Below are 26214 nucleotides of genomic sequence, written 5' to 3' on the forward strand. Positions count from 1 at the left end.
TTAGGTTAGATACTAAGATGAAATTCTTTACTGTGAGGGTGGAGAGACACTGGAATAGGATGCACACCCGGCAGTGTTCATGGCCAGGTTGGATAAAGACCTTGAGCAACCTGGTCTAGTGGGACGTGTCCCGGCCCATGGTAGGGGTGCTTGTAACTAGATGATCTGTAAGGCCCATTCCAACCGCTTATCCCCCTATGACTCCACAGGTACTTTCCCCTCCCGTCCTTCCCCTCAGCCCCACGCACCCTCGCGGGACCCCTCCCACAGCGCACACGTAACGGCCGCTCCCGCCCCGCCCACACCGCCCGAAGGCCACGCCCCCTTCCTCTCCGGCCCCGCCCCCAGCCAGGGTAACTCCGCGAAAGCCCCGCCCACGCCCCGCCCCCACTGCAAAGGCCCCGCCCTCCGCTCCGCCCCCGCCGTGCCGGCCCCGCCCCGCGCCTGCGCAGTGCGAGCATCCCCGCTTTCCCGCCCGTGGCGGCGGCGCCGGCCGGCGGGTGAGGCGTTGGGGGGGTGCAGCCGCGGCGGGGGCTGTGGGGGCACCGGGAGCGCCGGGCACCCTCTGCCCAGCAGGGGCCCCTGGGTGCCTTGGGCCCCGTGAGGAGGGGGCCTCCCGGTGAGCCCAGCCTGCCCCCGCCCCTCCGTACCCGTCAGAAATAGGCGCCGAGGCCGGGCGGCGTGGGGTGTGCCCGTGGGGCGGGGACGGGGGCCCGAGGGCTTCCATGGTGCGGCGGGAATGTCAGGGCGCTCACTGGGTTTTGCTTCTCCGTTAAAGGATGAGAGGTGGCAAGGAACCGTTTTTTGTGAAGTTCATAAAGTCTTCCGGGAGCTCGGAGTATTTTTTCAAAGCTCTTGAGGTAAGTGGACTTGGTCACCTCTGTCAGTGAGCTTGGTGGATTTCTGTCGTTGACTGAGCTGTATGCGCCATATAATAAGTTAGCTCGCGTGTGTACACCTGGAAATAAAGCTGTTTCCATAACATAGGTGTCTAATGTTTAATAAGAACAAGAACAATTTTGTTGAAGAAATTATTCCAAGAGATAATACTATTTCAAACCCTGTTGACGTTTAGTGAAGAGACATGTAGCACATAAGGTCTGGGTGGTGGTCACTCATTTAAGCCCTAAGCAAACTTAGAGAGGACACCGTGCATTGTTTTCCAGCTTGAGAGCTTAGTGGGAGCCAAAGGCATCGTGTGGTAGGATCGGGTCCTGAAAGTTTGTATGATGAATGATTGAGTCAGAACGTTGTAAAGAGTCAGGGGAACAGGACACCCACAAGGTGTTTTGCATGGTAGCTTTGTTGTGAGCTATTTCAAGGAGATGCACTTGTGTAGTTTGCACAGGACTGTCTGTTTGTGATTTGTTAATAAATGTTGTATGCATCATTTACCTGCAGTCTATAAAAGAATTCCAGTCAGAAGAACATCTCCAGATCCTTGAAGAAGAAGCAGTACTCAACATAAAAGAAAATGATAAATCACTTTACATTTGTGATCCTTTTAGAGGCGTGGGTTTCAGTCATCTCAAAAAGGTATGCTACCCAGCAACTTACTCCTAGCAATATTCTTTCTTTTCTAGAAGAACTCATGTCTGTACTTACATCCTGCACGTTCTCTCTTGCACTGAGTGAAGTCGTATGAACTTCACTGCATCCTTTTTGCTGCATTCTTTTTGGGTGAAGATGACTAGCAAACCATAATCGTTATTTTTAAACACGTGGAAAAATAGTGTGGTCAGTTCTGATTCTGCTGGAGTCCCTAAGCTGGTTCTTAAACTTTTTTCTATCTCCTGAGAAACATGATTTGGTTTTAGCTGCAAGGAATTGTCTAGCAGACAAAGATAGGCTAGCTGGAATTCTCTGGCATGTTAGCCATAGCATCTGCAGTTTTTACTGAGGCCAGAAAATCTACAAGGATTGTACAGAAAATCCACCGCTGAAAGCAAAAACAAAAGTGTCAGCTACCCAGAAATGGTAGAGGAGGGGGAGGACAGACCAAGAGGCCCTGCCTTCCTTGGGATTCAGGGACAAGGAAAGCCTTCCTGATACCTGTGTGCCCTCTGCTTATTTTCTGTGTGCCTTTTCTGTTACTTTCTCGCAGCTTGGTTGCAGGATCGTGGGACCACAGGTAGTGCTGTACTGCATGCAGTCCCAGAGATGTGTCCCAAGAGCCGAGTATCCTGTGTACAACATGACCATGGCCGATGTGACGGTGTCCTGTACCAGCCTGGAGAAAGATGTCAGGGTAATGCCTTCCAAAAAATGGATTGCTTAGCTGATTGTTGTTGGTGTTTGCTTCAGAAGGCTCATTACTAAGGCAGCAGTCATACTGTGTATGTCTAACTACCTGTGTCTAGATCTACCTAGTCTTCTGTGGCTTGTAGAGTATGTGTAGTTTATGTAGAGAGTTGTATGAAGAAAGAGGGAGTCTTGCAAGTATATGTAGTATATAAACATGTACGTAGTGGTGTATCTGTGCATGCACATATGTATATCACATAAGTATATGCATATATAATCATATTTGAGGGGTATTAATATGGGAGTAAATGTATGTTTTAGGGATTTTTATTAACTGATTAGATGGATCACTTATCTTGCTAGTTTGTCTGCGACTATAATGCTACAGACAACATTTCTGGTTACTCAGACTGCATGGTAAAGGTTTAATATCCAGTCAACTGTGGTTTAAGTAGTTTATCATAGAAATTTACTTTTTATTTATTCTGATAGCTCTTTCTAAAGCTACCTAAGATGTCAACCATCTGTCAAACTTTGCTTATACAGTGTGATGGTAATGTTTTTATTAAGGGTATATATTATGTTCAACTTATCATAAGTGAAAATAGAATGGAAATTATAGTTATGTTTTTATGGCTTCCATATATATCCATTTTGTATTTTTTGAATATTTTTTTAGGGGAAACCATGGACAATTGAAATCCACATTTGGTTGTTTTGGTTTTTTTAAGGTGAACACGACTGTCATGTAGGTTCTTTTTTCTTGATAATTTTCAATAATATTTTTTGCCCATCCAGGAAGAAGTTCATAAATATGTGCAGATGATGGGTGGATGTGTGTGCAGAGACCTCAATGTGTCAGTAACTCATCTTGTAGCTGGAGAAGTTGGCAGCAAGAAATACTTGGTAGCTGCTTCTCTGAAGAAACCTATTTTGCTTCCCTCTTGGGTTAAGACATTGTGGGATAAGTCTCAGCAAAGGTATGAAAAAACAAAACTGATTTAATTTTGGGAACTGGTAATTCCTATGTTAACACAGGCTACTAGTTGATTTTACCCAGAAGAAAAAGTATGCTTTCCTTTTCTCTCTTTCATTGTTTAGCCTGGTGAGGTACACGGATGTTAACACGGCAGACCATGCCTGTCCCGTGTTCCTTGGCTGCACGATTTGCGTGACCGGCTTGAGCAGCTCAGACAGGAGAGAAGTCCAGCGCCTTACTGCCGAACACGGGGGGCAATACACAGGGCAGCTCAAGATGAACGAATGTACTCACCTCATAGTTCAAGAGCCAAAAGGTAGGACCGACAGAATAAATACTGTATTCACTTCTTGAGTTGAAGTAGTGTAAATGCGCATAAGCATAAGGTTGGGAACTGTCTCCCGCTCTGCTTCAGTGTTGCTCTTGCTGCTTCTGTTTAGGCAATCACTGCTGTTGGAAGGAACAACACAGGGCACCCTTGCTTTGGTCTAAAGGCATGAGAGAGAGAGAACAAAAGAGATAAAAAAGCCAGAGACACAGTTGGTATTTAAGGGGAGAAAAAAGGGTGAATCCTAGAGGGGGTAAAGAAAAGAAAAACTCATTTTTTTGGGAGAGCTGGATAGTACTCTAATTTATACTGCAATTGAAATTGGATAGTAGCCTGATGCTTTTTTAACTAATTATTCTTTGTGCCTTCCGAACTCTATACTAAGATAAAATGAAAGCTCCTTTTCCTTCCTCTTGGGAAGATGAAAGGATTTTAGTTTTATTGTAAGAAAGCATTGAAGGGTTTTCTTTTTTCTCTGGTTTCCCTCCCTGTCTCTACAGTAAAATATCCTGGGACTTTATAACCATTTCTTTCCCGTGTGCTTGAAAGCTTTAAAACCTTTTTTCCTTTTTTGTTTCTTTACTGCCCTGTCACACTGTACCCATGAGCTAACCATCCATGATATTTTTTACTCTAACTTTAATTAGAGAATAAGCAGCTTATCAACAGAGTCCAGGATAACACAACTTGCACATTAAAATAAGTTATTTGAATTTCTAAATTTTCTTAATGTCCAACTGTCTTTCTGCGATCACTATCTGAAGGTTCAGCCTTTTAGTGATTGTGATTTTTTAAAATTTTGTTTACATTTGGAAGGTCAGAAGTATGAATGTGCCAAAAAGTGGAATGTGCACTGTGTGTCCGTGCAGTGGTTTTCTGACAGCATCAAGAAAGGCTTCTGTCAGGATGAGACAATGTATAAAATAGAGACTGGATCAAAACTGAGTAATGCACCCAGTACATCAACACCTACGAATGATGCCAGCAAGCCTGATAGTAAGTAAGATATTTTAAAATATGTTAAAACTAAGGTAGGAAACATTTATATTAAGGAGGAAGAACTGTTTAAGATTGGGAAGGTGCTTGCTTTTGCAGTGCTGGTTTGACAGTTTGGGTTCTAGATTCTGCTGAAGTTCAAAACCCAATAGATTGCTTTTATACACGTTGAATATTCCAGCATGTGTAGACTTGGAACGTGAATGATTGTTAAAAACATGAACTTGAATTAGGTGTATGATTGTCTGCTTAAGAATCCATGGTGTATATCTGTAAGTCCTGTAAGAGTATGAACATTCATACGTTTGAAGTTTAAAAGCATTGTTTGTAATGAATTTAATCTTACAGCAGTCTTGAGAGTGGTGAACAAATGCTGGTTTTGAAGTTTTCTTATTATTATTTTTATTTTTGTTTCTTCATATACTTGTTTTTACTTACTCCATGCTTCTAACAGAAGGAAAGTTAAAAGTATTTTTTAAGCACACATTGGTAACATGAAAGACACAGCCACCTTTAATGTCTGATACTGATTCCTACTTCTCTTAAATCACTGAACTTCTTGTTGATTTCTCTACTACAGAGAGCCCTGTTTATTTGTAAGAGTATTTCTAATTGGTGTCTACAAAACTGGAATGAAAATCTTGAAAACCAGTCTCGTTTGCTGCTATGTCATAGGAAGCATCTATTTGGGAATAAACAGAAGGTGTATACTCTTGCTAGCAAGACCGTACTCAATCTGTGTTTAAATAAAGCCCTTGGTTTAACCAAGGTTCTACTTACCTAGTATTTTTCATTCTTCAGGCTTTACATTTTGTTGTTTAGTGAAGCGGCAGAGAGGGATGAGCCAAATCTAATGCCTCTTTTTTGATTTTAATTTTATTTAAAGATCAGACCCTTTCGGACGTCAGCCACATTTCCAATATCAATTTGAGCGGTGTTAATGAAACCACATGTAGCTCTGTTATGAGCAGCCGACTGGATCCTCTTCCTGATGAGCTGGAAAACTTGGACCTAAGTTCTTTTCAAGCCCCTGAAGATTTGTTAGATGGTTGTCGAGTATGTTTGACAATGTATACTTTGACATGTTTAGTCTTAACAGTGTGAAAGCTACTATGTTGGAGCACTGGCACTTGCTGCTTGAGTAAATTGTTTCAATGGTCAACAACTAATACCAGATTTGTGTCCACATGCTGTAGCTTGTGTATGTGCCTACATTTGTGTAGGTATACAATTGTATTAAATATGTATGATAAATATAAAACTCTATATTCGTAGACATGTATATTTAAATACTGTAGTGAATGGGTTCTAGAATTGGTGTGGAGGTTTGTTTTGGGGTTTTGTATTGTATAATTTATGGGGTCCATTCCATTAGTAAACATTGAAGCTTTGCTAGATTAATTTTCAAAGATAAATTAATCCAATCATAAATGCTTAACTTTTTTGCTGCTTCTCAGAAGCTGCACCACTGCTTTGTGTTCTGCAGCAGTTGAAACAAATTATATCAAAATAGTCTTCTTTGTTTTTTCTTTCTTTTTTTTCTTAACATTTCTAAAGCCTTATTTATTGCTCTGTTCTCTTTGTAGATTTATCTATGTGGCTTCAGTGGCAGGAAGCTGGACAAGCTGAGAAGACTTATTAATTTTGGTGGTGGTGTTCGATTTAATCAACTTAATGAAGATGTTACTCATGTCATTTTGGGGGAAAATAATGATGAACTGAAACACTTTTTGGACAAGACGGCTCACAGGTTGTGATAACTGTATTGTTTAAGGTCTACTTACACCTTGTTTTCTTTCTCCCAACACTGCTGGTGTCCCCAGCACATAAAGGACATCAACCTGTTGGAGCGAGTCCAGAGGAGGCCACCAAGTTGATTAGAGGGATGGAGCAGCCTCAGGAAAGACTGAGAAAATTGGGTTTGTTCAGCCTGGAAAAGAAAAGGCTTCAGGGTAACCTAATTGCAGCCTTCTAGTACCTGGAGGGAGCCTACAAAGAAAGATGGAAAGGGACTCTTTACAAGGACATGTAGTGACAGGACAAGGACTGATGGCTTCAATCTGGGAGAGTGTAAGTTTAGATTAGATATTAGGAAGAAATTCTTTACTGTAAGGGTAGTGAGGCACTGGCAGAGGTTGCCCAGAGTAGTTGTGGATGCCCCATCGCTGGCAGTGTTCAAGGCCAGGTTGGATGGGACTCTGAGCAGCCTGGTCTGGTGAAAGGTGTCCCTGCCCATGGCAGGGGGGTTGAAACTAGACGATAAACTGTAAGGTCCCTTTCAACCCAAAGCATTCTATGATTCTTTGAAACCACATATTCATTTGAAAATACTAAGTGGTTCTTGATTTAAATGAAACGACTTACAGCATGTGTTCATAAGTACATCCTTATGTGCTCTTGAATGCTGTATTTTTGAGTAGCCATGAGTCACTTCAGTGAATAGAAAAGCAAGTGTTCTTATGGGTGAAGAGAGGTGTTAGCATGTATTTGTTAATATATTGAGGAGGAAGAATTTGGCTACTCAGCAGTGGCAGATATAATTTATGTTACAGAAAATAGGTATGAAATGCTGTTCTCAGACTGAAACAATTAAAAAAACTTGAGGTTTGTAGAGTGCCCAAAGCTTGCTTAGTATGGGAGTTACAGACGTCATGTGTGTGTATTTCCTAGTATTTTGTGGAGCAGGAAAGAAGAATCACAAGTCTTAAACCTGCTGTAACTTGTTTCTATAACACTTCGTTTCCTAGGCCTCATATAGTGACAGCAAAATGGTTGCTGGAGTCATATAGTAAAGGCTATCTACATCCAGTGGAGCACTATATCCCTCTAAACTATCAGCTGTTAGAGAACCCAATTTTGGAGCAACCTGAAATGAAGCCAATTCTTCCAAAAAAAGCCAGTCTTGCAAAGAAAGAAGCTGTGAACGTTCTAAAGCACCAGAAAGCTGTTGAAGATGACTTCCTCTCTCAATATGTAAATAATGGTTCTACATTAGGTATGTCCTAGGCTCAGCATACTGTATAAAGTTTAACTGCTCATAATTAGCATTTGAGTTTTCAGGATTTGCTTATTAAAAAGCTAGCCACATCTAGTATGTTAACTTCTACACTGTGTTTCAGAAATCAAATTTAAACAGGCCTATGTAGAACAGTTTTTAACTAAAACCTGGCTGAAAACAGCAGAATACTGTCATTTCTTCACGAAACTGTTTTGGGTTGTCTTTGATGTTCTTGTCAATCAATTATTATGCTTGATTGTTCATTTATTTTTCTTTAACCTTTCAGATGAAGTGGAAGAACTAACATCCAGAACCTTCAATGATGTTACTAACTCAACTGTTCAAGGAGAGAATCAGTCTTCTATCTGTAATGGTTCTTTGGGAGAGCCTTCTGCACCGGCTGAGGGAGGTGTATTTGTCAGAAAGACTTTTCTTCTTTTGGGTTTTGGTGAAGAGGAGGAGTCCTGCCTTGCAGATATTATAAAGGAGAATGCTGGGAAAGTTCTACCACTGCACAGCAGAACCATTGCAGACTATGCTGTGGTACCTTTATTGGGGTGCACAGTGGAGCCAACTGTTGGTGATGTTGTCACAAATACATGGCTGGTAAGGGAGTTATACTTTTTCAATTCCACAAGTACATAGGTATGTATATTAGAAATTTGTCTTGTCAGAATACGGAGTTATTGGTGACTTACATATATGTAGAACATATAGATAAGATACTGAGAGATTAGCCTTGTTTCATTTGAAATATACTAAATGAAAGCATACTTTAAAACTTCTGTGTCTGTAGGGTATCTTGTCTGTTGCACTTCATTTACTATAGACTCTTAAAGAGGACTTCATTGTCCTGACTCAAAGGTCATTATAAGGTCTGACAGTATTCTCTCTAAATGATGAATTGTAGAAGGAGCTAGTTGACTAATAAGGATTTCATTTTATATCTTTGCTTGTTTCATGCTTTTTATAGCTTTTTTAATTTGTGGCAGAAGAGGAAGTCACCTTTACAACTTAAAAGTCAAAAAATACTAACCATATTTGCCAAGAGCGGGCATATGATATAAACTACCCGCTCTTAGTATTTTTCAGTATGAGGTAACTTTCTGTGAAGTAAATCTATACAGACCCTCAGATCATGCCTTGAACTACTCTAAGGGAACATAGAGGGTTGGAACTTAAGTAATGAAAAGTTCTGAATAATGCTTCAGTATTTCAAACTTGACAAAATTGAAGTGATCTAAAAAAGAATTTGGGAAATAATTTGTATCAGGTGTAATGATGGAAGCAGGATTGCTTGTTGAGTCCATGAATGCTCTTGTGCAGTTGCTGAAATATTGTTGGCTTTGTTGCTGTTTAGCTTGATTGACGTTTTTATCTCTTTCACCTTCTTAAAGATAGCATGTGTGGAACAACAGCTCTTTTTAGATCTCCGGTCCAATCCACTTTTCACACCAGTCCTGGTAATGGAAGGAACTACCCCTCTGGAAGACTGTGTTCTTTCTTTTAGCCAGTTCACTGGTGCAGAGAGAGACTCCCTTGCTTATCTGGCAGGACTGCTGGGAGCCAGGTATGTCTCCTGTCACCATTTCTTCTTGTTCTTAGATAGCCGATGTGCTGCCATTGTGCATTTCATTTTTCTTTACAAAGATTAAAATTCTTTTGAATTCTGTTTGTTTACAAAAGCTGGTGCTGAAGCATGAGACATCATTACATAGTTCTTCTGTTTTCCTTTCCTTTCAAGAAATATGGTCTGTACTCACACAGTCTAATTTCTACCAGAATATGCTCAGTCTTGTGTTTCCCAGTGACTCGAGTCTCAGTAACTTTTTACTCTGCCCTAGAACAGAGTAATAAAAGTCAGTTTTTCAGGTGTCAGGCCTTCTGGGTTGTTCTTCAGTTATCCAGGAGAGGACCATTTTTCCTCTTCTTCAGCACTGTCCGGTTCAGCCTCATAACCAGTGATAGTGCACCATTACTTAGGAGCTGGCATGGTGAATTATTTCCTCCCAGTTCATCAGGATCTTTGAAAAACATGTTTAATCATGACATGGCAAAATTGTGTAGCTTACAGTATCATTTGATCTGATTTGTAGGCTGTTTGAACTAAATTATTTGCTTATGAGTTCTCAGTCCTGCCATCTTTTTGGAAGATTGTGTCCTTGATGATAAGAGAAAAACCGTAATACAAAGAAAACTGTTAATTATTTGGAAATGATACATGTTAGCTCCAGAAGGGAATCAAACCTGTTCCATTAATCTTATAGAAGAATGTTAGGCCCAGCATATGATTTGAAAATGAAGATGTGAGGAGTGCTGGAGTAAGAGAAATATTGTTTTCAATACTGATAGAAGCAAAACATTACTGTTTAATTTTTCTTTTTTTTCTACTTGTAGGTTAGGCTGTAAAGTGCAAAGTGGGTGGCTTTAGATGTCTAATTCTACTAGTTCTTTTTCTGTTGCTTGAATACATTTTATAATAGTATAAATGTGCCCTAGATTAATTTTCTTAATGACTAAATGAATGTTTTATTAATGTAATTGTAGAGTCCAAGAATTCTTTGTGCGGAAAGCCAATGCAAAAAAAGGAATGTTTGCCAGTACCCATCTTGTGGTAAGAGAACCGAATGGTTCCAAGTACGAAGCTGCGAAGAAGTGGAATTTGCCAGCAGTCACTGTAGCTTGGCTTTTGCAGTCTGCAAGGACAGGGAAGAGAGCAGATGAAAGCAAATTCTTGGTTGAAAATGCAGAGACTCAAGGTTGGTTATCAGCAAGTTAGGGAATATGAGTGTGTCTGTGTGAGTTTGTTTACAATAAAAAAGGCAGGTATGATAAATGTTTTTTCCTAACACCTTCAGAGTATTAGAGCTAAAGGATATTTTTCCAAATATTAAGATGGAATCATAAAATGGTTTGGTTGGAAGGGACCTTAAAGATCACCTAGTTCCAACCCCCTGCCATGGGCAAGGACACCTTCCCCTAGACCAGGTTACTCAATGTAACCGTACTTTTTCTATATTTTTTTCTTGCTTTTGAGACATGATTACAGAAATGATACTGTGTATTTGCTGCAAGTCTGTTGGAGCCAATGGAGTCTTTTGGTTATCAGTCATTGGGATTCAAGCTCAGCATCTCAGCTTTGTCCTTTTTGGCACCTATGCTGCTCTGTAGCTTGAGTGGGAATTGATGATAGATCCAGCTTGGAACTTCGTACTTGTTAGTCTGCAGTGAAGTCCCTCTGTTCAGTCCTTCATGCCTACCCCATCTTCTGCTCCTTTTCCAGTTATTTCAAGTCTCTTATTTGGCAGTATTTCTTCCATATTAAGGTGCAGACTACAATGATTTAATACTGAATGTTAGCAGACCTGTTTTAAAAGTGCCCTCATAAATTAATTATGTGGGTCACTAAGTCAGAGGACAGAAGATATGCCATTGGCATGGCACATCTTATCTGTTTATTACATTTTTAAGGAAACAAAGTGGGAGGTCATGGGAAATGAGGAGTAAAATGTAAAAGCAATTCTTGTGTTAAATCTTTTTCAGCTATAAAGACAGTGAGTCATGCTTATCTGGAAGTATTTATGATAGACAAGTTATAACAGTTTATTTCTAGCTAAATCTTGGTCCTGTTAATCCAAAGGCATGAGGGACTGGATGTATATGTGACGAGCTAAAGTGATGGGATTCAGAGTTATGAATGCAAAAGAAATCTGAAGTTGCATGGGAAGTAAGGAGCCAGGAAGGAGGAGTTACCTTTAGTGTCGAAAGGGAAGATTTTGTTGTGTATTACATCATTTTCTTGGATTAGAATTTTGATAGTTGTTGTATGACATATGCGAGCTATACAGGTATGTGTGGAACTGCTAACAGTGTTAGTGGATCAGGGATTGCTCACTTCTTTTCAGACACTTAGGGTCAAACTCATGCCTACAGAATACAAACTAAGTAGTTAATTGAAAGAGACGCTGAACATGCTGGCTTTTAAAATGTAATTGTAGTTTAGAGCATTTATTGGGGGGGATATGAATTATTCTTTTAGGGAAAGAAAGGTCAGGTGAACTTTTGTTTGCTGTTTAAATAAAAGTGTATGTGAGGTCTGTGTTCAGAAGAAAAATTAGTCTGCTTGCTTATGTTTTCTTTGTTTCTTTTAAAGGTACTGAGAGTTTCGTTACTCAGCTTACCAAGACACCAGCAACTGTTAAATATCTTGATTCAGAACAGCCTGCTTATCTTCTTGAAGCTGGAAAAAAACCAGCTGTGACCCCACTTGATATCAACAGGTTCCAGAGTAAAGCTTTCCAAGCTGTCATCTCTCATCACATTGGGAACACAACCCCTGTTGCACCAGGCAGACCACTACAGAAAGAACCGTCTTTACATCTTGACACGCCGTCAAAATTTCTTTCCAAGGACAAGTTGTTCAAGCCTTCTTTTGATGTAAAGGTGATTGTCTTTGCAAATTTTTTAGTCTGTAGAGCCAGTATGGTTAAAGATGTGCATAAACTTAAAAGCAGCACAGAAACCTTTGCTTATCCATTTTTATACTGTGCACATACAGAATTTCCCTTTTGAATAAAGCCAGGAAAACTGGCTCCATTTATTTATATAGTTTTAGTTAATAACCTGTGGACAAAATTTATTGACTAGTAGATGCTGTAGTGTCCTTAACAAAGCTTCTTTGTGCTTATTGCATCACATGCTTGTCTGTCCTACACCTCAGACAGTACACAGTCTGTGTTTTCTGCATCTAAAGACTGAGAAATGCAACAAGGCAGCTTGTAATTATCTCTAGGTATTTGGAAACAAGTGTTTGTTTATTTTGTGATGAGATGCTACTTTCATACATGTTTTAATGTAATAGCTTTATAGCAATTATGAAGCTGTTATTGCAAATTGAAAAACGTGTTGGGGTTTTGGGCTCAGCATCTCATTCTGAAGGCCACAAAGGGCTAAAAAAACCAGCACAAAGAAACCCCTGATACTTAGTGAGTGTCTGTGCTGGAATAGCTCTTGAATGTTTCAAGTGTGCTTTGGAAGGATTCAGGTTTGATTTTCATTTTCAAGGCCTTAACTGAAAGATCAGTGCACTGAATTCCTGCAAAGTTGTTAGGTTTTTCTGGGGGGTTGTTTGTGAGTTGTCTGTTGTGGTTTGCATGTGTTGCGAATCCAGTGTTCTCTTCAGCTAGTTCTGCTTCATGAAGAGAAGGCTCCAGGGAGACCTTTTAGCAACCTTTTAGTACTTAAAGGGAGCCTACAAAGAAGGATGGAGAGGGACTCTTTACAAGGACATGTAGTGACAAGACAAGGACTGATGGCTTCAAACTAAAGAATGTAAGTTTAGATTAGATATTAGGAAGAAATTCTTTACTGTAAGGGTAGTGAGGCACTGGCACAGGTGGCCCAGGGAAGTCGTGGATGCCTCATTGCTGGCAGTGTTCAAGGCCAGGTTGGATGGGACTCTGAGCAACCTGGTCTGGTGAAAGGTGTCCCTGCCCATGGCAGGGGGGTTGAAACTAGATGATAAACTGTAAGGTCCCTTTCAACCCAAAACATTCTGTGAGCAAGTAAATCTATGATTCAGTTGGTATTTGGCTTTTCAAAATCCTAGTAGTTCACCACTCCGATCATTTTCAAAAACAAGATATTCTAGACCAGAATTTCTCTTTTTTAAAAAAAAGGCAGTCTGAAATGGTATTTTAAAGGTGCAGATAAAATCACATACTCATATGCGACTCTCGTGGGGTGAAGTATTAGTAGATTAAAGTAGTTGGTTGGAATTGTGAGTGACTAGTTTTGGCCACTGGCTTTTCCACTGAGGGCAGTTTTCAGTGATGGCAGTAAAAAGAGAGATTAATAAACTATTTTCTTCTTGTTTTGCTTATGCAGACTGTAAGACTGGGATTGTCTTGTACTGCTTTTCTGCAGTGGTACTACAGTTGCTGTTGCTAGCTGCTCCTCTAGTACACTGTCCTGGTTTTAGGAGTATGAAGTCTTACTGTGGACTGTGTTTGTGAAACTTGCACTTGAGTGAGAAGTATCTTCTTCTTCTTCTTTTTTTTTTTTTTGGTAGGATGCTCTGGCAGCTTTGGAAACTCCGAGAGGTCCTGATCAAAAAACTAGGAAACTGAGCACACCTCTCTCTGAAGTCATCGGCAGAAACTTGAAATTGGCACTGGCAAACAGCACAAGGCATACAGCAGCTCTTACTGCCAGCCCTCAGTTAACTGCTGCACAGGCGAAAGTGGTAGGAAATTTTGGGGTTTAGTTTCTGGAGCATAAATTAGGAAAAGGCCATATCTTGTTGTGATTTAAGTTACAAAGGAGTTCTTGAATTATTTGTGATCTATCTGAGTACCAATCCATATGATTATGCATTTGTCAATGACAGTTAAAGGAAGGCATGATAAAAGAATTTCCTCATGGAAGGGAACGAATTTTAAACTCTTCTTCTACTCTCTGTACTACTGTCTTGAATATTAACCAGTTGCTAAGTGACATGGTATATAAATATGTACCAGTTTAGACTTTGTAGTATTGGAATGAGATGATTTTGTCTGACTTAAGAAGTTCCCAGGCTCCAGCTGAACAGGGTTAACTATTTTGTCTTTAATGCCTCTTCTTTTCCTCCCTTCCTCTTTAAGGTACTCTTCTTACTAGGAAGCACAAGATGTGATCAGTTGCTTACTTCTTACAAAGACATACTATGTTATTCTTTCTTGCAGTCATCTTACCTCTTCAGTCTAATCCACCCTAGTGAGAGAAAACAAAAAGATGTAGGAGGAAAGGGAGCATTTATGTATGGCTTGCCATATTAGTACCAGTTACTGTAGAGGAGGACCATCAGAAAGGGAAGGCTGTCACTTCTTATTTTGTAGCTTCTTATTCTTAATTTTCTCGCTCCAGGACAGTGAAATACTACAGTGGCATCAGGTTTGATAATTCCCTAATTTCAGTGTTCAGGAAGTGTTCAGTCTGTGGTGAGAGGAGCAGAATATGTTCTTGGGAGATTGGCTGAAAGTGAATCTTTTGTCTTGGGATTCCTAGTGTATGGTGCAATAATAGTGCTGGGTTTTGACCATGGAGTTTGGGAGCAGCAAAAACAGAGGAAGTGTATTTATCTTACCTTTGTTGTTATTACATATTTTTCTTTAATATTTAGTGGAGCATGTAGTATTTTTGTTATTGATACAGAAACGTTCCAATAGTGACTGTCCTGTTTTTTATCCCTGCTGCTTGAACAGGAAGAAGAACCCAAGCCTCTGGCTGATGTTGTGATATATGTTAGTAAAAAACTTGCTAAGAGGCAAAGGGAACTGAATGCAGTAGCAGCTTCTCTTGGAGCAGACTGCAGGTATCAACCAATACAAATGGCTTCTAACCTTCTGTACTGATGTGATCTGAAATAAATATGAGTCTTCGCATTCTAATATGCCTTTTCCTATAGTTAAACGTTACATTTCAGCATCTTAAAGTCATCTTCTTCTAATGTGAAGTAAGACCATCTTTCCCTGCCGTGTCCCAATCTCTGTGTTCTTGATATGTCTATCTCAGAAAGTCTTCCTGATTTGCAGAAATTTTTTATTTTTTATTCTTCATATTTGAAGAAGTTTAGCTTTTGGATGGTTTAATGGTTTAACATTTGCTGTATATTTTATATTCTGAATCTGATGTGAATTTGTGTGTGTTTCTCCTGGGCTCAAAATGAATTGTTTTCTGGACTGTAAGCATGGCTAGGTCAGTCTTAGAAAAGCTTAGAAAAATAGGTTATCATGAAGAGAAACTACAAACTAACATTTGTGATTTAAGACAGAATTCTGCTTCCAATAAATCTGATTTATGTGTTTTGTTACTTGACTTATATCGTAAGTGTTATTATTCATCGTGTGAGGGAAGTTGCCTTATGTTTTGTAGTAGCTTAGAAATACTGAAGATACTAGCATTAGATAGCATTAAATAGCAAATACTAGATTTTATCAATTTAAAAGTTAGAATTCCTCATTTTGTTTATTTTGTACTTCTTATTGTACAGGCACATATTGTTCAAGAGTCAGTATTTCACTTGCAGCTCAATATGAGAACATTTCAGAAACTGATTTAAAACTCCACTTACTTGAATAAAAATAAAACAAAAACTAAAGCAAAACACCTCCTCTTCCATATGTTTATCCAATTTAGTTTTATTCAGGAACGCTTTCAAACAGCATAGAAATTGTTCTGTTGTGAAACATCCTTGTGCCTAAGAATGCTGTCTTTTTTGGGAAAGACAGTGAGCTTATTGTTTATTGCGGCATAAAAAAATAGGCAAAACAATATTTTAACCTGAACAAGGGACAGGAAAATTTCTGATTTGGATTTCTGATACTTTCTCATAGAAGTGATGTCTTCAATTTGTATTTTGTTTTCTTTTCTAGATGGTGCTTTGATGAGACAGTAACACACTTCATCTACAAGGGAGGACAGAATGACAACAATAAGGAGTACAAATCTGTTAAAGAACGGGGTATACATATTGTTTCAGAACACTGGCTTTTAGAGGTATGAAGCTTGTTTTGTTCCCTTTTTTAAAAATGAAGGGAAATGGAGACTTAAAACCAGTTATATGGCAGTGGATTTTCTGTATGCATTTATCCTGAACATGTATGGGGACTGAGGTTTTGTATCCTGCTTAGAACTAATAAATCGACTGGCTTGTTTTCACTTTTACCTTGTTCTCCATGAGGAGAAAACAAATTTTCCTGTTAAGGTGTGAAATTTCTTTTATCTGAATCAGTTCCTCATCTTTCTCTTATTAACTGATGTTATTACAGAGTGCCCAGGCATATAAACGGCTTCCTGAATCTCTCTTCCCTCACACTTACAATCCCAAAATGAGCCTGGACATCAGTGCAGTGCACGACATCAGGCTCTCCTCCTCCAGTAAACTTCCATCAACTGGAAACCCAGCAGAGGAAAATGAGGTATGATGTGTGATAAGAATTCATGTTCTTTGAAGTGATTTGGTTTACTTAATAGTTATATTAATATAATAATAAAAAACATTGATGCTTATTCAGCAATGTCCTGAATCAGGTTTGACTAGTAGTTAATAGTAGCTATTGCAGATGTCCCTTAAGGTTTTTTTGCATTTGTGATATTCCTCTTCTAGGATGATGGAGGGATACACAGGCATTTCAGGAGCTGCTTTCCAAATTTGAGATGATGTAGGTTCAGTCTTTGCCTCCTCTTGTAGGTAATGAAATCCAAAGTGTTAACTTCCTTTGCAGACATTTAGACTGTGGAATAGGAATTGTCACTGATGCTACTGTTCTACTGTCATTGCATTAGCAGAAATGTTAGATTTACTCTAAGGCAAGATTAATAATCTTCAGAATTTATGAAAGTGTCAAACATGGTTAAAAAGCAAAAAAATTTGGTATTTGAGAAATCAACTTGTCTTCATTGGCTTTAGATAATTCCAGTGGATGAAGATGATGCTGAAGGTGATATAATTACTGACCAAATAAAGGGAACAATCACTACAGGGGAAGAACAAAGTGTAAGCAGTGAATCCAAAGGAGGTAAATGTTTTCAAAATGTGTTCAGTTGTTCAAATGTTTTCAAAATGGTTTTGGAACATCGAACTATCAATATGAGCCTTTTACAGTTTCAGGTGCTGAGTGTTGAGATCTAGAAGCTTTAGGTACCATATTTACATACTGGTCAAGTACAGCTACTGTTGCTGGATGTGAGGGAAGAGTTTTCCTCTCTATTTTAAAGACTTTGACAGCCTGCAAGAAAATCATGATCATCCATTGCAAAGTACTTAATTGCTGGGTTTTTGTTTTTAAAACACCGAAGTTCATCTTTGACACGGCAGATTGCTGTTTTGGAGTATATGTTATGTAAATAAATGTGTTCCTGGAGAATTGTGGATCTAAGTTAGATCCTGTGAGCAAATTCAGAAGTCCAATGCAGTTTCTTCTTGTGCCTAAGAATAGGTGACTTGGAGCATATGTAGTTTTCCTAGATATTTTTTCCCAAGTATCTTTTCCTCTTCTTAATGTACAGTCTTTGTCCCAGTGCCAGGGGAAGTTGACTGGAATTCCAGTTTTCACTGAAACAGTGAACAGTCGTTCACTTTTCACATGTTGCAATATAACAGTTGTGATATTGTGAGTTTTGTTCCTTCTCTTAAGTTTTAACTCAAGCACTGGAAATGAGGGAGAACTTCCAAAGGCAGCTGCAGGAGATCATGTCTGCCACATCACTGGTGAAACCACAAGGGCAAAGAGGATCCCTTTCAAGGAGCAGTTTTGATGGTTCCCCAACCACTCCTGATAGCACACGGTCTGTGCGAAATGGCCGCAGTAGGGTCTTGGAAGCTCTAAGGTATTGGTTTGTGTTTCACAGTATCTTATTTTGTCCTCCTTGTGCATGTTTAGACATTCATTGAAATGTGAATAGGTCCTCAGGATTTTCAAGTGTATTGTCTGTCTCTACTGATGTGCTTGAGCTGCTTCTCTTACAATTCAGAATCTTTAACTGGATGTGCCAGATAAAACCAGAACGTTGTTTTAATCCGTAGTGGGTACCTTTTTGTTTTTCAAAAAAATCACAGAATAGTATGATTGGTTTTTAGTTTTGAGTTGAATTATGCCAACAGGTTTATTTTCTTTTTGTTCATATTAATGTTCTTATAGATTTTGAAGAAAGCAGTACTGCAATATTTCAGCATGTAGGTCATATACAAGTAGTAGGTATTCCTGCAAAGCACCTTTGTGAATGGTTCTTCTCTTTTATTTTTCTTTTCTTTCTAAACAGAGGATAGAATTTTTATTCTATCATGCTGAGGTACACTAAAAAAGTAATGGAAGTCTTGCAAAATTATTCATGTAGCTTGGTGTTTCTTTGCAAATAAATAGGCTCAGTAAAGAGTAAAGTACACTGATTTGGTAATAACTTATTAATAAGCACATAATAAAAACATCTACTGATATTCTGTGTGCCTTTTTTCAGCCAAGCTGACACTTGGGTTCACAAAGCCAGCATGCCAGAATAGCTCTTATACTGAAATTTTCCCCTTTCCCAGCCATTCTAGTGACTGTGAAGTCACTTGGATGTTAGAGTTGATGTGATCATTAACACATTGCCTTCTAGGATGAGTATTTAAGGTACCTGTGCTTTTTTCTTTAGGCAATCCCGTCAGGCACTCGCAGATATAAACACAGAGCCATCCCAGAGTGAGCAGATCGTCTGGGATGATCCTACTGCAAGGGAGGAGAGAGCAAGACTTGTCAGCAACTTTCAGTGGCCTAATAGTTCTTCCCAGTACACTGAGCAAGGTCAGAGTAACTCCAATAAGAATGTGGATGAGTCTGCCCTCAGAGGATCTGTACCGGATGCAGAGATTGCTGGTATAGGTAAAATCAGAAATGCAATATCCTTGGTTCTTTGTGGCAGCATCCATTTGATCTTTGAGACTTTTAAAATACAATTTTACATCTTTGAGCTCTATTATGTGTTGCTGTTTTTTAGAGAGAAGCTTTCCTGTCCATTTGTGGCCAAACGCCAAGGCAGTGCCTGTCTAAAAATAGACTGCCATGGTTCCAAAAAAAAAGATCTTCATAAAATCTTCCAAAGTTTTTTGGTGGTTTTTTTGGAACCACAGCTGGTTTCCAGGTAACACCTTAAGCAGGTATAGTGGAATTCAAATGGGAATACCAGTAGCAAAATGTTTTTCATTGTAGTGAAAATATTCATAGGTGAAGAATGGGGGTATAGGAAGATAACTCACACATCCAAAAAACGAGATGTGTTGAGTTGCTGGTGGACATGCTTGGGTCAGGACTCAGTGAAGATACTTTATCTATATTCCCTGTTCTTCTTGAAGTCTTAAGTGTACTGCTAAGATTAAGGAAGCAACATGCTTTTTCTGCCAAAACCAGGTGGTTTTTTATCTGTTTTTGCTTTCTTCCTGTTCTGAGTAATGGAATCCTTTATTTCTCTCTCCTCACTTCCTCCCTCCTGCCACCAATCTACTTGTAGAGTTTCTGCTTGTGGCAGTAGTCTTCCTGAAGACTGGCCCTTGTCCTACAAAGGGTTGAAGAAAATTATCTAAATGCATTCAATTGATTTTTTTTGTTCAACCAAATCAGTGCAGTTTAGCCAGAGAAATTAGGTCGTTTAAAGGTTTTCAGGTTTTTTTCAAAGCAAGGCATCTGGGGACAGGAGTCTGCAATACTGCAGTTGGTGGTTTGTGGTATAAGGAAGAGCATCTTTATGAAAGGTAGTGGTGAAATATAACTGTATACGTTGTAGCAGCAGTTGTGGAGGTTTTTATTTATTTTTATTCTTTACTTTATCCATAATTATATTCTTCCAAAGACAAGTCATGCAACAGTGCTTTACTTTCACAGCTGTTCCTGAGGCTGGAGATGGAGAGGTGATTGAAGATCTAAAGAATCCTGTGTGTAAAGATCCTGAAACACCGATTAAAGATAACGTGATTCCCACTCCACAGGCCCCCACCATTGCTTTCCCACTGGCTAACCCTCCTGTGGCACCACAGCCCAAAGAAAAGGTTTGTCATATGAAGAAATGTTTATGATGATTTGTGTTCTGACAGATGTAGTGACACTTTTAAGAAATTTTGAACTTGACAGTGAGTATAAAATAGGTGAATATCTGCATTTGAAATCTTGAAGTGGTTTACTTTTGTGCAGTACTATTTCTTTTTCCCCCTTTCTTTGAGATTTTGAACAAATAGTGTTTGCTCAAATAGATAAAGCTTGTTTGTTCAGACAAATAAAGGTTTTTGTCCTGTTAGTTCATGCTGGAACACTAAGGTAGGCTTTGGAGTGAAGAGTTACTATGTGTATTAATTGGAACTCCTCCAGCCACGTTAGGATGATGGAAGAAAGGTTAGGCCAAGATTTCCTTTGTGCTATCTGGAATTTTATGTTTAGGTACAAATGGAAAATTATTCTTCTGCCAAAAACCTGGTTTAAAATTCTATTTTATTGTGACCTTGGAAAGGGAAAGGACAATGAGGTTAGTCCTTTGTCTGCAATGCATCATCTAATGCTCAAACTTTAGGCAGCTCTGTGTCTTCAGGGGCATAATATGTCATGTTAGTGGAAAGGCCCTCAAAGAATATAAAATTCAGACTTTATGGAAACTCTGAATGAATAAGACAGTGTGATAGATCAGTGGTGCTTTCCTCATGTGTTCAACCTGGCATCTGGTAGATGTGAATGGAGGATTAGTTTTTATGACAGATTGTTTCAACTGTGCCCTGAAGAAAGGGAGAACCAAGAGGATGTTCAAGCAGGAGCCCAAGGAGGATTTTATAAGATCCAGGCTTTTTGTCAAGTGATTGACAGGTTTGATTCTGCTTTTCCCAGCTAAAAGAAAACTTAATATAAAAATAACCCAGAATGTTTGGCAGAGACATAGTCAGCTGTCAACCTAATCGTTCTGTCGTATTTTCAAAATCTGTTACTATATTTCTAGGCTGTTACAGAAGATGAGAAGGCTGATGAAGAACCAGAAAAACACCGTAAATTTCAGCTGTCTTCTCTTAATCCTCAAGAAAGATTTGATTACTCCCATCTGATTGAGGAACTAGGTACCAGATACTTGTGAAATGCAAAGAATACTATGTGTCTGCTCAGTTGTGGCTTGTTGGGGAAAAGGAAGGGCTTCTGTTAGTGACTTATCAGATTTGAGGTCTCAAATTTATGGCTTTCTGTGCCTGTGAGCGATTCTTTGAATATAGTATCATTATTGTGTGAGTGATCAGCTTTGCCATAAAACAGCAATGGGTTTGTCTTCTGGCAGCTTTCTTACAGCTGTCTCCACAACAACCTCATTCTTTAATGTTGGGAGTACCCAGGATCTGCTGTCCTCTGGTGTCTCCCATTCCTGTCTGTGTTGCAGTGGCACTTTACAGAGCCACTCTTTCCTAGCTGCTTCTCCTTCCTTGCCAGCTTCTGCCCATGTCATTTCAATTACAATACTTACAGTGTAAATTTGAGTAAAGCGTATTTTTATCTGAATTCAGATAATTCTCACTTTGAGTTGATCCTTTCTGTGGTCAAGCATGACTCTTGGGTAATTTGAATCAAATTCATTCCTCATTTCAAGGTGGAATAGTACTTGAGAAGCAGTACTTTGATCCAAGTTGCACACACATTGTTGTGGGACATCCTCTTCGAAATGAAAAATTCTTGGCTTCGATGGCAGCTGGAAAGTGGGTGCTTCACCGTTCCTACCTGGAGGCATGTAGAGGAGCTGGCTGCTTTGTTCAGGCATGTGACCCTATTACTGAGACATTATTATGTTGTACCTTTTTGCATTTGTTCTTGTTTTGCACTAGTAGGAAAAGACAACCTCTCAAATCCAGTTAGCAGTTTACGGTGCCTGAGCCTTGGGAGTTTTAGAGAATCCAAAGTCAGGAAAGTTTTTGTCTGAAAACTAGTTCTGGACCAAACTCCTCATATAAGATAAATGAAATACCTATGCTTTTTATAGTTGCTTTTGAAAATTGAGGGTTTTGAGTAGTTTTTGGTAAATTCTCCCTGGTATCAGCTAAATCTACATGGATTTTGTTACACCAGGAATTAAATGTTGATCCTTTCAATAAATGAACATATATTAGTTTTAAATAATCTGACTCTATGACCATGTGCATAAACATTTTTGAACTCTAGTTCTTCAGACTCTTCACCTCCCTGTTATTTTTGTTGGGTCAAGCAGTTCTTTTACATTGACCAGGTGAACTTTAAAATAATGCCTGTAGACTGTTCATATCTTTATGCAGCAAAACCAACTTTCATTCTTTTAGAAGACACTGCAGAAATAAAGTCAGTGGTGTGCAGTGTAGTGAGTTGCTTTGCCCTGCTGTTGAATTCCATTGTAGGTAACTGCAATGGGAATCTGGTTGTGTACATGATTTGATGTTGCAGAAAATGTGAGTTGATTTAGATACATATGTGCAATTAAGAGCCGTATCTCCAATTTTACCTAGAGCTGTTTTGGCCAAATAAAATCCCTATATAAATCTAGAGTGGGATGGGATTTGTTCTGGGGGTTTTTTGTTGGTTTTGGTTTTTTTTGGGGGGGGGGTTCTGTTTGGTGTGGGTTTTTTAAATCTATTTTTCTGCTGGTAAAGTTGGCAGGAATGCTTTGTAATTGAAGTTTATGCTTGTTCCAGGAAGAAGATTACGAGTGGGGAAGTAATTCCATACTTAATGTTTTGCCTGCAATCAATGTAAACCAGAAGAAACTAGCACTGGCAGCCATGAGGTGGAGGAAAAGAATTCATAAAGGGAGGCAAGAAACGGGCATTGTCGAGGTATTAGATACTCCTTAAGTGGTACAGTGTGGGTGGACAGGACAGGGATTGTCACCAAGAAACTTGGAAACTTAACTGGCAGGGGAAGGTAACCTGTCTTGTTATCAAGAACAAAATGTCTTGTCTGAAAATATTCCAGTTAAGTAATTTTCATTTTCTTTTTTAAACTTTCTATGCTGGTGTATTAAAAGTCTTAATCTCCTCCTGAAACATTTTTCATGTTTTGCAAAGCTGGAATGTGGCTACTTATGTATGTAAACGTCCCTCAGCCAGGAAGATGATATTTATGCTTCAGAGCACTGACTGAGGAGCCAGCCTCACTGAGCTTTATGAGGAAACCACAACTGGTACTGGTACCTTTCCTAAGGCACCTTCTGTCATTTTCGTGATGCAAGTTCCATAGTCTTTCAGTGAGATTTTTGGAAGTGGGACTTGAACTCCCCAAATTAACTCTTTTCTCAAAGCAGGCGTTGCAGTTGAGCATTCATTGGAAGGTGTTTCAGTTACATCAGGATAAATCTTGACTTGCATGGGTTTTAAAATAATCTTTTTTAAATGAATGCTTGTAGCAAATCCTGCCTACCTCTTTGCCTACTTGGAAACCACAGTGAGTGTTTGTAGGAGGCAACCACTTGGCCCTCGATGCTGTTACTGTAACTAAGTGCATGGTGGGGGAACAGGGAGAAATGTTTCCAAGTAATTTTTTTTTTTTAAGGTAAGTTTCTATAAATGAGTGTCTAGTGTTCTGGAAAACATACTCATTGCCAAGGGTCTTTTCATAGATTGGTTTGCTCATCTTGCTGTGCAGGCTGTGAGAGGGTTTGGTGGTAAGCTGCCTGACTGTGACCCAATAGCTGTATGTTCTGTGAATTTTTTTTCTGACATTTACAGTTAAAGACAAAACTAGGTAATTGCAAGTCTTCATCTGATGGATATTCTCAAAAGGGACAAATTATAGATCCATTAAGTCTTTGTACTTTTTCAGTACCAGCAAACTTTTGACTAAATTGTCTTTTCTCTAGGGAGCTTTCAGTGGCTGGAAAGTGATCCTGAATGTTGATCAAACCAAGGAAGCAGGATTCAGGCGCCTTCTTCAGTCGGGAGGAGCACAAGTATGTAATTGTTTGAAAAAAATAATGAAATGTATGTGTGTTTCTTTAATTATGGAGGTTTTTTTCTTTCTGTTAAACTGTGCTGGGCATTTTTCATGTGAGTAAAAGGTCTTCATGAACTAAACTGCTTGCACAGGGTAGCTGAGACATGGTCAAAGGTGGGAGGAAAAAGCTATGTCATCTTCACTTTGGAAGTGGTCAGGCAGAGGAGCTTGTCTGAAGTAACACAAGTCAGTAGTGCTGGTGGGAACTGGGGATAGAATTTCTGTGCCCTGCTCTGATGAGAAGGATCACTCTTCTGGGAAGGTATGTGATGGTACAGAATACAGCTGTAAATGGTAATTTATTTCCCATTGATTTCAAGTTAATTTGATGAGTGAAATTAAAGGTCATGAACTGCACTTGTCTTGGGGAAGAAACAAAACTAAACTCATTTTTGTCTGTTGTGTTTTGTCTGTAGGTGTTTTCTGGTCATTCTGTCTCTCTCTTTAAAGAAGCGACTCATCTCTTTGCTGACTTCAGTAAGCTGAAGCCAGATGACAGCAGGGTTAATGTAGCAGAGGCAGCAGCCCAAGGAGTGAACTGCCTGAAGCCGGAGTACATCGCTGACTACCTCATCCAGGTGTGCATGCCTGAGGGCACTCTCCACGACCCCACAGGCCTCCCTCAGACCCAGCCCCCTGAATCCAGTCACATGCCTCCTTTGCCAGGAATTGTGGCCACAGAGTGCCTACACTGAGGGCTTTGATCTGTAACCTCAAATTTAACTGCTGTAGCACGTTCTGGTGCTGGCAGTGGGATCTGTTGCAGGGTATGAAACTGCTCGCAAAACATATTCAAAATGTTAGGTGTGCAATGCTCATTTTGTTATTTTCAGTTTTAGGCAACTAATGAGCTGTTTCTTTCTTCTCAGAAGCTTCTTGAACTAACCCACTCATTTTTTCTTCCTCTGTTGAAGGATCCACCTCCCCCTGTGGATTCTTACTGCCTGCCAGAAGCTGAGTCTCACCTTCAGGATAACACAGCTCTTGGAACTGGATTATCTCAGAAAAGAAAAGCACCAGGAGAAATGAGCAGAGTCAAGCGATCCAGAATGCACTGAGCAAATTCTCTGTTCTTAAATTGTACATTTTTAAATTCATATTTATATTTTTTCATTCTCATCAGAAAAACTAAAAGCTTTGAGTTTTACTTCTAATTTGTCCTGAGATTAAAATAGCTTTACAGTAATACTCATAGGAAAGATTGCTTTGGTTACTGGTAGCATCTGAAAATGTGGCAAGAACTCATCCAAAAAATTCTTTGTCTCATAAATGTCCAAACTGTCCCACTAATGATTTTGTTTGGGGACACCATTGTATAATAATAGTTAAGAAATACTTTGTAAGATGCTTATCACATCTTTTATCTGTGTGTTTTGGGGAAAATACCAGTTGCTAAGAATTTTCTTGCATTTCACATACAGTAATGGACTTAGATTTTACATTAATACAGTAATTTTTCCTCTTTTGGTATTTTCTGTTGGAGGGGAAGGGGAAGCCAGACAAAAAAAACTGGCTTGTACATTTTTGTACTCATAGAGGGTGTAATAAATTATTTCAATAGATCAGAGTGCTGTTGAGGTGCTGCTGACCTGAGTGCTAATGAATCTGCTCAACAAACATAGAGCCAACTCTGTTATCCAAGAGGTGAAGTTTGTCTGACCACGCTCCCTGTTTGAGTCTGTGGCAGAAACCAGAGCCAAAGACTTCCATTTCCAGCAGCTGGAAATGTTCTTAGTCAGACAACTACAATATTTGACAAAGTATTTGACCTTTCAGTAACTGTGGGGTCTGGGTCTCTATTTACTGAACTTAGTGTATGTGAGTGCACTGAGTTAGTCTGTGCTCATGGAATCTGTATTTAAGGAGGAGCTGTATTTAAGCAGCTGGGATTGCCACAGTGTGTTTGAGCAGAAAAGCACAGCATCCATATGCACAGGACCAGTGGAGTTGTCTCAGAAGATATAAGTAGCGGTTGAAGTCTATTCAGTTCATCTCTTCCTTGTTTTGAAGGCAGGGGGTGTACTCTACTTTTATTTTCTAGCTGCTGAATATCGTTTTCTAGAACATGACAGTATCTGTCAAAGATCCAAGACCAAGCCACAAGCATCTAAGCCCTGCACTTTAACCTGGAAAATCATTCTAGGCTGGGGAGAAGTAACCCTTTGCTGCTGGGGGAAGG

At 39.4% G+C, this 26214-nt stretch overlaps 1 protein-coding gene across 3 annotated transcripts; it reads left to right on the forward strand.

Moving 5' to 3' along the window:
- The first annotated feature begins 407 nt into the window (after nt 1-407).
- Nucleotides 408-25715, forward strand: TOPBP1 (DNA topoisomerase II binding protein 1). Of its 3 annotated transcripts, XM_051789091.1 has the most exons (27): nt 521-860; nt 1402-1536; nt 2105-2248; nt 3043-3224; nt 3346-3539; nt 4368-4547; nt 5434-5603; nt 6134-6297; nt 7295-7542; nt 7832-8151; nt 8943-9115; nt 10093-10304; nt 11699-11988; nt 13616-13789; nt 14787-14896; nt 15957-16080; nt 16353-16502; nt 16994-17102; nt 17721-17913; nt 18718-18944; nt 19941-20104; nt 21037-21151; nt 21670-21833; nt 22739-22879; nt 23902-23991; nt 24452-24613; nt 24950-25715. In XM_051789091.1, exons 1-27 carry the CDS (start codon nt 780-782, stop codon nt 25091-25093), a joined length of 4560 nt encoding a protein of 1519 aa, XP_051645051.1. In that variant the 5' UTR covers nt 521-779; the 3' UTR covers nt 25094-25715. The 3 variants fall into 3 exon arrangements, with proteins under 3 accessions (XP_051645050.1, XP_051645051.1, XP_051645049.1); XM_051789090.1 differs by lacking the exons at nt 23902-23991; nt 24452-24613; nt 24950-25715 and adding an exon at nt 408-500 and having other exon boundaries at nt 779-860; nt 21670-21837; nt 22743-22860; XM_051789089.1 differs by lacking the exons at nt 23902-23991; nt 24452-24613; nt 24950-25715 and having other exon boundaries at nt 21670-21837; nt 22743-22860.
- Nucleotides 25716-26214: the final 499 nt, after the last annotated feature.

Source organism: Manacus candei, unplaced genomic scaffold (assembly GCF_025592945.1).
Source record: "Manacus candei isolate 608988 ecotype Guabito, Panama unplaced genomic scaffold, ASM2559294v1 h1tg000026l, whole genome shotgun sequence".
Taxonomy (NCBI): Eukaryota; Metazoa; Chordata; class Aves; order Passeriformes; family Pipridae; genus Manacus; species Manacus candei.

Bases quoted from the DNA above. Each gene is read 5' to 3' on its own strand.
- TOPBP1 (XM_051789091.1), top strand. From the start codon at position 780: ATGAGAGGTGGCAAGGAACCGTTTTTTGTGAAGTTCATAAAGTCTTCC. The intron at 5,604-6,133 runs GTATGTTTGACA...TTCTCTTTGTAG, and splicing joins ATTTGTTAGATGGTTGTCGA to ATTTATCTATGTGGCTTCAG. The intron at 22,880-23,901 runs GTATTAGATACT...TCTTTTCTCTAG, and splicing joins AAGAAACGGGCATTGTCGAG to GGAGCTTTCAGTGGCTGGAA.